At 43.3% G+C, this 13,532-nt stretch overlaps 1 protein-coding gene across 2 annotated transcripts in view; it reads left to right on the top strand.

Moving 5' to 3' along the window:
* The window catches only part of EXT2 (exostosin glycosyltransferase 2), a 130,251-nt gene that overhangs the window by 41,703 nt on the left and 75,016 nt on the right, over positions 1-13,532 (top strand). For both annotated transcript variants that reach the window (XR_009564866.1, XM_030864627.2), the window contains exon 7: positions 6,761-6,892. Coding sequence is in view for 1 of the 2 variants with exons in the window: in XM_030864627.2 (XP_030720487.1) it covers positions 6,761-6,892 (132 nt within the window). In the remaining variant the exon portion in view is untranslated. The remainder of the gene's footprint in view (positions 1-6,760; positions 6,893-13,532) is intronic.

Here is a 13,532-nt window from a genome sequence, read left to right as displayed (position 1 = left end):
GTTAAAACTTTAGCTGTATTTTGAGGCCGCTTTTACAGTAGCCACCCCTACCTTCTGTGCTTTTCCAAAGCTGACATAGTTTGAGTGTCCCATTGCTCCTGGATGTCACTCTTTGGAGTTTGGTTTCCCTGATTGCCTTATGACCATAGCTCTCCGATTGGCCCAAGACACGTTATGGTGTTAGTGGGGTATCTGGTGCCGTTTTCTCATTGTTATGGTGGATTCCATGTTCCCTTGTGGCTTTCTGCATCCTAAGCAGAAGCAGATCCTTTATGTTGTGACCAACCAGTGGGTGGGGGGTGGGGAAACAGAGCAGAATTGGGGCACCTACTGATCCACGGCTACATGTCGTTGTCGGGTGTTTGGACGGTGCTACCTCTTGGGATTTGGGACAGAGGCTTAGCTGGCTGGTTTATCATTTTATTTTGTGGTTTTCATTAGGAAAGTCCTTTAATGCACTAAAATGAAGCCTGTCGACGTGGGTCACATTCAGGAGGTTCTGATGGGAAGGGCATGTTGCACAGTCGGCTGCTGACTGAAGGGCACTGGAAAGCCGTCACTGCTTTGGGAGGCAGATGCTCTTGGACCGCGAGGGATCCTGGGGTTCTTGCCCTTCTGTATAGTCTTTGAATGGTTGGATAACCTGTCCACTAGGAACAGACTTGCATGGCATAGTTTTAACAACCGTTTCTCTCTCTCGTGGTCTTTACGTGCGTAATATAAGGGCAACTTATAATCCCATTGCTGCCTTGCTGTTTCACCCAGAAACAAATTTTCCTTTTTTTCCCCTCAAATCCATTTTCTCCATCTTTTACCTTTTAAAATTCTGTATACAAGATGCGGTCATTATTATTAAATGATGGTCTTCCCCCTTTAAGGTCATGGGCTGGTACTTAGAAGATTTGGAAAGTCCCGTGAGATGCATGTGATGCCTGTGAGGGAGATGGATTTGTTCTTTCAACAAACGTTTGACTGCCCACTCCTTGACAGGCACTGTGCTAGGGGCTGCAAGACCAGTCGTGAGCAAAACCAGATGTGTTCCCACCCTCACAGTTTCCAGAGGAGTGCTGGCCTCTTCCTTGGAAGCTTAGAGATTCAGGTAGAAGGGGCATGTCATTGGTTGCTGTACTTTTCAGTATAAAGGTCTGTCACACTCGTACTTGGTTTATTTTTATTATATCTAACTCTGTTCTGTGACCAGTTGGATTTCTTTACTGGCTTCAAGAATTGAGATGAATGGAGTGTAATGTTGAGATCCCATTCTGTCTCTCCTCTACCCCTTCCTCCCTTCCTACCCCCAAACAGTGCTGAGTGTGTTCTAACATAAGTGACAAAGACCCTGAGGGGACAGGATGGATGCAAGTGTCGAGCAGAGAGCTAACGTGTTCTGATTATCTGTTCTGCACTGGCACTGGGCAGGGAGCTTTACAACCCTCATCTCACTGGATCTTCAGCTCCACGAGAAAGGTGGTGTGGTCTCCATCTCATATATTTCAAAAAACGGAGGGGTTAAGTCACTTAAAATTGTGCAAGGTACTCATCGCCATGGTTCTTTCTACCATGCTGTGCGGACTTCCTTTAAACACTTGTTATTGCTAATCCTGTTGGCTTTATGTTACTGAAAATCAAAGAAATTAAACCAAAGTAGCAGTTTCAATTTGAAGTATTTATTTGCTTAAGTTAGTTTTAAGTTGGCCCAATCCTTGCCCTTTGCTTTATGATTCTAATATTTGAAAGCATCATAGGAACTTTGTAGTTCTTACGCTTTGAAATATGCACGTTTTAAAAAATTACCATGGTATCTGTTTAATGAAGAAAAGCTAAATGCTTTGTCGAACGTTATTGTTCTGACCATTTCATATGTGACTTACCTTTCAGTTGTGTAGATCCAGTGTAGAGTGCCTGGGGAATTTGCAGAGCTGTGGAAGAGTCCCTCATTTAAACTTTTCAGATAGGGATAAGCGTGGCCCCTGTTTTAGGGGGGAAAAACCCTCAAAACATAATAAGCATTTGCATTTGCTCACTGGATGGGAACACTGGTGCTTTCATGTATTGCCAGCATAGCTGAAAACTCCTTCCTCTCTGCCGAAAAGTGGCTGACGCTGAGTCCTGGAGGGGCTGTAAATTATGCCTTCTAAGCACTTCAAGGTGTTAAAGAGGTCCTGCAGAAATAATTAAGCCTGCAAAGTTCACTTATGCTCAGGCTGAGACACTTGAACTATGATTATTGGCAAAGCTTGCTTCCCTTCTGAGAGAAATTGTAATTTGGTGGACAGGGCTAGATGATTTGAGACACCTTAAATCAGAAGCTCTGTCCTACACTTGTGCAGTTGGCTGGTATTCTAGGTGGATTTGTTACCAATCATTGTTTCCTATAAATCCCCAAATGCTGCTGTCTCTGCTGTGATTCAATGTGAACGTAAAGCTTTGGAATGCTTAAGTTTGAGTGTGGTGTGATTTAAAATAAAAGAACCTACGAAGATGGACCCATTTGGGTAGAAAAGGAGGTAAATATTTAAGCTGTGTGTGTTTATGTGTGGGGCTCACGCTTCTCAGTGAATTTTCACTCCTTTCAGTTCCTTGGTAGAGGACCGTTTCCTGAAACTTACTGTGTGCTGGTACTCTTAATACTCTAGAATGGGGTAGGGAAAGGTCTGACTTTAGAGTTAGGATTCATGAGTGGTGACACTGCCACTTAACAGCTTTGTGTCTCAGTTTCCTCACATAAAAAATGAGATTTGCATCTGCCCCAGATAAGTGACAAACTGGTAATAAAGAGCAAATGAGACCATGGATACAAAAGTGCTTTGCAACAGGGAAAACATTCTAACATTTGCAAGGATACTAATAAAAGAATGCCAGTTTCCACACCAAAGGAATTCAGTCTAGCTGGAGAGAGAAATGCGATCATCCGAAATAGCAGCAAAACAGTGATAGAACAGAATGTAAGACACCTGACCTATAAGATAAAGGCTGTAAGTGCTGTGGTGTTTCACAGTAAGAGAAGATTGTTGATGTTGGGGACGCTCAACCTCAGTAAGGTCTCACAGAGAAGATGGATTCTTTTAGGTCTCATGAACTGTAGGTATTTTGGCTGGATGATGGGAGGGAAAGCAGCAAGATGACTGAGCAGGAAGGAGATTGGAGTGAGTGGTGTGTATCTAAGAAGCAGCAGCAGGCAACCAGCAGGCCCCCAGGCTGTACCCAGATGGCCGACCACAGGACAGCTTAAGTCAGATGGCCTTGGAAGCTAAATCTGTTTCTGATTTTCTTTGAGTAGGAGAAATTCTCATTGGGATGCTTTGCCTTCTTCTTAATGTTAGTGGAAACAACAGTCATCATATAACTCAGAAGTTATCCTTGGCTTTAACTAATGAATAGAGGACTTGCCCAGGAAACAGAACCAAAGTCAGTAAGTCTGGACTAGAAAGTGTCTTTTTCCTCCACCTATTTCGGTTATGCTTCCAGTTTCTCATGCTAAACTTGGAAATGTTCGCCCCCTTGCGTAAGTCCTAACAGTCTCTGATTTTGAGTGGACTCGTAGGCTGAATGAAGCTGGCGAGGTCGTCTACACCAGCATCCTGCTTTCATTAGGAACCGAGTTTAAACTCTGCTTGGATAAGAAACTGTCTTCTTTCAGAAGGCTCTGACACAGTAGCTGGTTTGGGAGTAACCCTCCTGTCAATAAAAGAAAAAGAAGTATAAGAGCTTATTGAAGTAGATGAAACAACAGTTCAGAGAGCAGCCCATGCAGTCAGGACTTGAGAGACAATTCCTGAGAGACAGGAGCACACTGAGGGGAGCTACTTGTTCACTCTGGCTCCTTCCCCGAGGGTGCTTCCTAATTCACAGCCCAGGGTATGGAGGCTTTGCAGAAAGCAGCAGTCCCACAGGGCTGACAGGTTGGAGTTAGGGGCTTCCAAAGTATCTGGGACTTGAAGAACAAAATCCTGGAGAAAGGGAACCACGGGCATATAGCAAAAAATGGGCGTGCAATCTTCCCTTAAGGTGTTTGCCAACTTCTGAGGTGCACACGATCAGAACAAAACTCTGAGAATCCCTGCAGAAAGAAACAGCTGGGAGCCTAACAAGCTCTGTAGCTATTTCAGCAACCGTGTATAGTACTGATGAGATAAAGATCAGTGTTCAAGGCTGGCCAAGATGGAGGGGTCCTGGTAAATACCCCAGGCTTTAATTGAAGGCCCAGAAGGCCACACCTTCAGAGTAAGGGCAAGCTGAAAAAAGGTGGCCCTGACAAAACTTGAAACCAACCCCTGACAGGATTATAGTGGACTGCATTCTCTGTACCTGCCAGAAGAATATGTTACATTCTTAGGAGGAAGATAATCTGGATCATCCAGAACCTCTACAGTTTTTTAATACAGAATGTTGGCATCCAATAAAAAATTAAGATGCACGCTAGAAGTTGAAACCAAATGAACAAAATGGAGAGTAAAAAGATGATAGAAAGAGACTTACAGGTTATTCGGATATTGGGGTTATCAGTCGGGAACAAACAATGTTCAATAATATAGAAGAAGAGAAGGAGGATTTCCACAAAGTTTTGAAATCTTCTTTTAAAAAGTCAAATGGAAATTCTGCAACTGAAAAATATAAGAAGGGAAAGTAAGAATTCAGTACATTGGTTTAATAGCAGTTTAGACACACACACAAAAAAAGGATAAAGGATTATTGGACCGGAAGAAAAAGTAGTAGAAAATACCCAGATTGAAGCACAGAGAGGAGAAATACAGAGAAGAGAATAAGAGACTTATGGGACATGGTGAAAACATTTTACGTACATGTGTATTTGGAGTCCTAGAAGCAGAGGAGTGTGACAGAAGCAATATTTTTAAAAATATTGACTGAGAGTTTTCTAAAAACAGGGAAAGACATCAAATCATAGATTGGAGAAGCTCTCCAATCCTAGGTGGGATAAACACAAAGGGCCACACTGAGGTATATCTGTGAACCTCGATGAAACAAATAGAATGAGCATACACTTAAACTCAGCCATATCAGAAATTACATTAAGCGTAAATGGACTATATATACAATTGGAAGCCAAAGATTTTTGAATCGGATAAAATATTAAAAGCCATTTATATCCTTTTTATAAGAGACAATCCTGAGACAAGCTTTGAGGGCACAAATTTGAAAGTAAAAGTTTTGGAAGTAAACACACGCACACACATGTACGTGCACATGCGCACAGGCAGAGAAGAATCAATAAAGATAAAGAATATTGAAACAGTACTTAAAATCAACTTATTGTACTTTACAGTGGTAAAACATCTCATCAACGGCAAAATTCTCTTTTTTTAAAGTGCACATAGATCATTTACAAAAATAAGCTATGTACTGGGCCATAAATCAAGTTTAAATAAATTGCCAAGTTTTGAAATAACGTGTGTTTTCTGACTACAGTGCAAAGTAGAAATCAGTAACAGAAAGATAAATAGAAAATCCCAAAATGTTTGGAAATTAAACAGCATACTTCTAAATGACCCATGGGTTAAAGAAAGTATCACAAAGGAAATTAAAAACATTTTTCACCTAAATTATAATGAAAATGATATATAAATATGTGGGATGCATTTAAAATAGTGCATAGAAGTAAATTTATAGCTCTACATGTATGTATTAAAAAAGAAGAAAGATTGAAATATCTAAACTTCAACCTCAAAAAGCTAAATGCAGGATGAATTAAAATCCCCCAAAACAGAAGAAAGTAAAAATAAGAGCAGAAAGGAACAAAATAGAAAAAAAATGTAAGATAAAGAAAATCAGCAAAACCAAACATTGGTTTTTTGAAAAGATAATAAAATTGATAAACATCCAGTAAGACTGATCAAGTACAAAGAGAAAACACAGATTATCAATATCAGGAATGAAAAGATGTGTATTACTACAGGTTCTATAGGCATTAAATAGGCATTGACGAACATTTAGTCCAATAAATTTAACAATTTAGGTAAAGTGAACACATTCCTTGAAAAATACTACCTGCAAAGCTGACGTGAAAATGTGCGTAATCTTATGGGTATGAAAGAAAATTAATCCATGATTTAAAACCTTTACACGCCAAAAAAACACCTAGCCCAGATGGTTTTTTTGATGAATTCTCAGTCTTTCAAGGAAGAAATAATGCCAACCTTGCATAAAATTTGTCAAGGAATAGAACTTTTTCAACTTCTATGAGGCCAACATAACTTGACACCAAAATCTGATTTTAGTATTACAGTGTTGAGCAAAAGAGTAAACACTGTTTGATGCCATTCATATGAAATGCAGTAGTGGGCTAATAGAAATCAGAATAATGATTACTTTTGGAGGGATGAGGTTCTGACCTGGGTGCTGGAATGTTCTATATCTTTATCTGGGAAGTAGTTATAAGAGTACTGAAGGTAGAAATTCATTGAGTTGTACCCTTAAGATCTGTGCACTTTATGTATGTTATATCAAAAAAGACTCTAAACTTGCTCTGGTTAAACACACTGATATTTCGTCTTAAGTATCATGTAGTTTCTCTTAAACCTAAATTGAATCCAGTGTGCGTTTCACGTGCTCACGTGCTATTTTGACTGCCTTGGTTAAATGCCCACTCTGATGGAGCTGGCCTTGAACAGCAGGGAGCCTTTGCCTTGGTCTCCCTCTTCTTCGGTAATAAGGCAATTACCCAGACCCAGAGTTGGCTGGGACGGAGCATCTAGTTCTTCACTCTCTTTGCTCACTTCACACAGTGTGGTTTTCTTCACAGGCACGGTGGTTCTGGGAAGCGTACTTCCAGTCAATCAAAGCCATTGCCCTGGCCACCCTGCAGATCATCAATGACCGGATCTATCCATACGCTGCCATCTCCTATGAAGACTGGAATGACCCTCCCTCCGTGGTAAATGAATTCCGGGGCGAGCCACATCAGGCCTGGGCCGGCTATCAGGATGGGATGATGGGAAATGTACTGAATTTGTAAAGGTTATTCGAATTCGAGCTTTCTAAGATGAGAGTTTGCTATCAGACTTGGGGCCGATAGGACCCGCTTAATTTTGAAATGATGACAAAAGTAAGAAATACCGAAGCAGCAGCTTCCAGTTTATTTTAAATGTACTTAGGAAGGCAGTATGTTTATTTATTACAGAAATAAATGGGGAGGCCTGGGTCTTGTTGGAAATGGAAGACTTCTGATGACTTCTGCAGTTGTGGTGCTTTGAACTCTTGAAAGGATTCTGTAAGCAACTTAATAACAGCTTATATTTTGAGCACTTCCCCTTGTGCTTTATGCTAAGTGCTTTCCACGGATTATGTCGGTTAACATTCAGACCCCTTGTGAGGAACATCCTCAGCAAAAGTGATTGAGAGGCGTTAGGGATCGCTCAGGACTTTGGCTGAGGCCCCTGGGTACTCCCAGCAGCGAGATGGTGTGGTCAGAAGCTGCTCACGGGGCTTCGTCCTTGCTTGCAGGAGTCACGAGGCACTTGTGGCCTTGCAGGGAGTGTGTCAGCAGCCACGGCTTCTTTCTCACTGAAAGTGCCTGAAGCTGGAGAACACCTGCCGTCTGGCTCACAGACCCTGAGGCCTCCACCTGAGAGCACTAGGGTCTTCTCCGTGTCAGACTGAATCGTTACTCTTTCCGGCCGGCCGTCCTTGTCTCCTGACTCTACCTTCTCTAGATAGTCCTGTGTGCTGCCACCTGGTTAATCTTCATGTAGGGCCCTCCTTCCCTCCCTCCTTCCTTTCTGCCTTCCTTCCTCCCGCCTTTATTAAGTGGTTCCTATGTGCCAGGCACTGTGCCATGTGCTGAGAAGGCAGAAAAGGAAAGCAGGCCCTGCCCTCAAAGGAGCTCTCCACTAACTTGGGAAGCCAGCGAGGAAGGGTATTGTATGAGTAGTCCTGTACACCCTAGTGTATGGGGTGGGGCAGGCAGCGCTCCTGGATGGGGGTGGGCAGGACACTTCCTGAAGCGAGGGTGCCTGAGAGGAAGTAAAACGGTAACATCAAGTGAAACAACAGCAGACACCTTTCTGTCTTGCTTGAGGTAAAGTTTCCTTCTGTCTGTCTCTTCCCTTGAATCTGTTGCCAAAGGTAACCTTCCAGAAGGTTTCTATTCCTATATAAACCTAACTGTATAATCTTAGAACACAAATGGGATCATGCTATTCATAGTATTCTGTGCCTTGCCTTTTTCACTTTACTAATAGATCATGGGCTTACTTCCATTTCATTCTGTATAGGTATACTTCAGGTTTAAGGATGGCTGTATACTATTCCACTGTTCAGGTGTATCTTACATGCAAATCTATTTTCTAACAGTGATACAAGGGACATCCTTTCATATGTGTTTGCACATAAATGTGTGAGTGTATCTACAGAATTAATTCCAGCTGAGAAATTGCTGAAGGAATAAACACATTTTGAATGTTGATAGATATTAACAAATGGCCCTTTCAGAAGACTGTACCAGTTTATTGTTCCACCAGAAGCATTTTGGTTATTCTGGTTCTCCATGCCTTCAGTAACCCTGAGTACTTGAATTTTTGCTCAAGTGGAGGTTGACATCTCTGTCAGTTTCTCCCAGAATACAAATATAAATCCTATTTGTATTTCGATTGGTCACATTGAATTTTTAGATAGTTTTAGGCATTTATTCATTCAGTGGGTACTTACTGAGTGCCTGATATGTTCCAGGCAGTGTTCTTGGTACTTGAAATATGTCAGTCAACAAAGCAGAGGAAAATCCATGCCTTGGGGATTTACATTGCAGTAGATCTTGCCATCTGGAAGCAAGATTTGTCTTTCTGGTAGAATTTTAAAGTTTTCTTCATATAGGTCCTTCACAAGTCCTGAAAATTTTTTTCTTAGGTATTTTATCTTTCTTATACTCTGATAAAGGAATATGTACTCTCTGACATTGTCGTTTCTAACTTTTGTGTGAAGACATATTACTGGCTTCTGAACATAAATTTTGAAATACTCTTTTACTGAGTTCTGTAATTGTTTCACTTTTTAAACGTTGATTCTCTTGTGTCTTCTAGATATGCAATCGTATTTACAAATGCTAATTTTGCTTCCTTTTTTCAATATTTGAACCTTTTATTATCTTTGATCTAATTACCTTGGCTAGTAGTTCCAGAACAATGGTAAATGATTATCTGAGTGTTAAAAGGAGAAGGGCAGGTGTTTCTAGTCAGGGAAAGAGGGCAAGTTAGGTTCCATCCAGAAGGACCAGCAAATTCAGAAGTCAGAGGGACAAGAGAGCATGGCGGTTTCAGGAACTTCGAGGGGGTCAGTGTGGCAGGAGTGAAGGGGGCTTGTGAGGGAGAAGCAGAAGGTGGAGCCTACAGAGGGCCCAGGACACCAAACACCTGGCATCTTTTTTTTTTTTTTTTAATTTTTGGCTGCGTTGGGTCTTCGTTGCTGCACGCGCGCTTTCTCTAGTTGTGGCGAGCGGTTGCTACTCTTTGTCGTGGTGCGTGGGCTTCTCATTGCGGTGGTTTCTCTTGTTGTGGAGCACGGGCTCTAGGCGTGCGGGCTTCAGTAGTTGTGTCATGTGGGCTCAGTAGTTGTGGCTCGTGAGCTCTAGAGCGCAGGCTCATTAGCTGTGACGTGCGGGCTTAGTTGCTCCGCGGCATGTGGGATCTTCCCGGACCAGGGCCCCAACCCGCGTCCCCTGCATTGGCAGGCAGATTCTTTAACCACTGTGCCACCAGGGAAGCCCACACCTGGCATCTTATGGAAGGTTCTGGAATGTTATCTGTGGGTGATGGGAGATCGCTGAAGTATTTACACAGGAATCATGTGCAGAGATTGCGTTTCGGGTCAGTCTGCCATCAGTGTGGAGGCTGGATCCGTTGTAAGAGGTTGAACCTAGAGGCAGGAGGCTGTTTCAGGAACCCAGGTGAGAATTAATGCAGGACAAATGTGAGTGACATTAGGGATCACTGACTAGCTGGCGGGGGGGAGTTCAGGAAGAGTGAGGAACATGGTGTCGTCTATCCAGATATGGAGTGCGGGTGCACGGGCGTCGTGGGCAAGGGCGGTGTTGGCATCCAAGCGCAGTCTGACTGCAGGGCCTGCCACAGTCCAGCTCCAGGCTGCCTTTCTAGCTTTATTTCCTTCTGTTGCCTTTCAGGGAGCACTAGATCTCTGGCAGCACAACTTTGTCCTTTCTGTGTTTGCTCCATGCTTTTCCTTCCCTGTGGCCTTGTGACTGTTAGTCCTTTCACTGAGATGCCTCTCTTTACCATTGTCTCTGGTCATCCACATTTTATCCGGATATCAGGGGCCTGCTTACATACCCCTTCCTCCATGAGGTTTTCCTATATCCCCAACTAAGCACGAAGTAATCTTTCTTTCTTGTAACTCTTAAAGCATATTATCTGTTTCTTTCCTATCACTTCACATGCATAGAAGTATAATTTCCTGTAAAGTTTTAAGCTTCTTAAGGGAATTTCTGAGTTATCTTGGTATTCCTCATAATACCTAGGACAATTTAATTCAGACAGGGAGCCCTTGATACATGAAGGAAGGAGGGAGGGAGGAAGGAAGATCGGGCCCCCAGGGCTTGAGCCATCCAAGGCTCACTCACATGCTATTGTGACAGCCATTATTTTATTTGACCTTCACCCTGTTGGGAAGGTGGGGAAAGTGATAGATTCTTGCTCATCTCTAAAGCAGACACAATGAGGTTCACAGAGCCTGATGACTTGTCCAAGGCCATATAATGGGCAAGTTGTGTAAACAAGCAAGAACCCAGGTCTTCTACCTGCAGAGTACCTTGAGTTACTTATAGAGTTTTATGGGAGCCATTAAGCCTCCTCTGGGCTGAAACATTTCCACTCTTGTGAGTATATGGTACAAGCTTGAGACAAAGAGTATCACATCTGTTCCTCTGTAGGAGAATTCATACAGGTGGGATGGTCATGGCGCAGCCAGAAAATGTGGAAACAGTAGGACTTTATTCTGTACTTTGAGCTAAAGCTCTAAGAAAAGTGTATAAGAATAAATGGCTGGGATTTTGGTCTCTGTCTTTCATAAGAATATAGACTAGGAGAAAATAGTATATGAAATTTTGTACTTTTGAAATAGGTGTATTTTAATTTAGGACAGAACGATCAAAGTGCTGGACTCTAATTTGGGAAAGAACAGAAGTATAAAAAGCATAGATCTGGATATGCAACTGGAAAATATCTTCTTAATTTTTTCCTTTAACTCTTAATCCTTTTTAGGGAAATTTAGTGTTTACCACATTTCTAGGAGCTCAGGTGATGAGAGCCCTGATTTAAAGCTGTGGGTTGTACATTTCTGCATCTTTAGTGAAAGCAACTGACAGGCAGCCTGAGTAACGTTGATTTATTTACAGTTAACTTTCCCCCTCCCTTTCAGAAATACTTAACCTACCCTAGATGTGATTACTATGAGCCCAACCTTCAGGGAAGTCTCCCCTCTAGATTCCATCAAATTACAGTATCAGACACCCCAAGGTGGGAGTAGGTGTGGATCTTGGTCAGTAAATCAAGGGATGATCTGGTTCTTTCAAAGATCTGCTGTCAGGGCCTCCAGCCATGCGCTGAGCTTGCTCAGCTGGAGAAGAGGGGTGAGAGTAGAGAGCCCTGTTTTGGCCTGATGCCGCTGCCTTAGTTTAATGTTAAAAAAAAAAAAAAGGGCCTATGTGTGTGAATGGTGGAGACAGCGAGGGGTTGCTGGTATCGGGAGATGCTTTGCCATTTTCTGTAACCAGAGAGGGGACAAATTACGTTATCCGCGTTGCGCTACACTCTCAGAACTTGAACAAGTTTGAGAAAGTAACTCTGGAGCACAACTTTAAAGTTGCATGGCTGTCAGGTCTGGAGAGATTAGCCCTTTGTTTTGAATCTTCTCTTTGGAAGGAATTTCTCACCAAATTAAGGTTCTTTATGAGGGATGACATGTTTGTTTTTATGGTTAATTTTCTTAGCTCCTCCTGTCAAGGATGCCTGCATTTTACTATCTTTTTAGTCTCTCCGTGCTTTCATTTTTCTCCCTTTTTTTGCAAATATCAGCAAAACTTTATCATCCCCCCAAATACGCCACACCTGTATTGCTTCTGAATGTCTGTGTCATTTCTGGTCTTGCCCCTTGGCAGGCCTGGTCCCTACATCTGGGCTTAGCCTGTGTGGCTGGGGCTCTCCTCGGGCACCCTCCCCTACCTTACCTCTGGTTCTCTGCCAGATGTGAGCATGTCTGGAGGACAGAGACTGAAGCAAGTGAGAGTTAAATGTGATGCGGGGATGGAGTGGGCCGAGAGCTGTGAAATTTTGGATTTCTGGCATGTGCCAACAAAACCGTATCCTCTCAGTGTCACAGTACGCGGGCCTCTCACTGTCGTGGCCTCTCCCGTTGCGGAGCACAGGCTCCGGACGCGCAGGCTCAGCGGCCATGGCTCACGGGCCCAGCCGGTCCGCGGCATGTGGGATCTTCCCGGACCGGGGCATGAACCCGCGTCCCCTGCGTCGGCAGGCGGACTCTCAACCACTGTGCCACCAGGGAAGCCCTCAGTGTCAATTTTTAAAAAACTAAACGTAATGTAGTCCTAAAATCATGTTGTAGAGTGAAGTAGTTTTCCATGTTACTTTTCTACAGTGTGATTAGAGAGATTATACTCTACCTTATCAGTATGTCCTAATTTTATTTACCCAGTCCCTTTTGACAGACAGTTTTGTTCACATTTGCTCTCATAGATAACACTAGTAAAGATACCGCAGATTTTTTTTCTTTTCGGCATTGGCCATACCAGACCTAGAACAGGGAGGAGAGACAACTGGGGTCCCATGGCTGTTGACAAAAATTGATGAGAAAAATGGAGAAGTAACTTAAAATGGATTGTCGAATCTAGCATAAGAATGAGGTTGAAAATAAGTTTGTTCCTATGAAATCTAGCCAGAACGGTGACTTAGCTGCAAGCAGGGCCTCAGACGAGGATTATATACTTACCTAGACGTCCTGTCAGCATCAGTCCGAGTCCAGCTTTTGGAGGCCGGCAGGGAAGGCTTGGTAAGTGGGAGGGTTGTGTGCCAGCACTTAGCTGACTGGCACTCATCACCCATGAGGAGCAGGGCTCAGGGCTGTGGGCACAGTGCAGCAGAGCTTGCTGTAGCCCCTAGTTCTCGGGGAAGTGGTTCTCCAGTATCAGTATGCATCAGAAGCTCCTGAAGGGCTCACGAAAACACAGGTGGCTGCCACTCCACACCTAGTTTCCGGGTAAGTCTCGGTGAGGTCCTAGAATGTGCGTTTCTAGCAAGTTCCCAAGCAGTGTTCATGCTGCTGGTCCAGGGAACCATACGTTGATGTGGGGTTGGTTCACAGGGTGTGTCCTGACTCACTGCCTGGAGAAAGCTCTCCCTCTCTCCCCATCCAGTTCCTCTTCTGTCCCCCTGGGGCTTGGATTAGAAGCATCCAGGGCCGGGGTTCAGCCCACATCTGTCTCAGCTACATGAAGAACTCAGGGCTACCGGTACTTAGAAGTTCAGACGGCGGCCCTCATTCACAAAGGTTGT

Source organism: Globicephala melas, chromosome 8 (assembly GCF_963455315.2).
Source record: "Globicephala melas chromosome 8, mGloMel1.2, whole genome shotgun sequence".
NCBI classification, from domain to species: Eukaryota; Metazoa; Chordata; class Mammalia; order Artiodactyla; family Delphinidae; genus Globicephala; species Globicephala melas.
The sequence above is the reverse complement of the archived record's forward strand: the minus strand, read 5'-3'. Positions and strand labels throughout refer to the sequence as shown.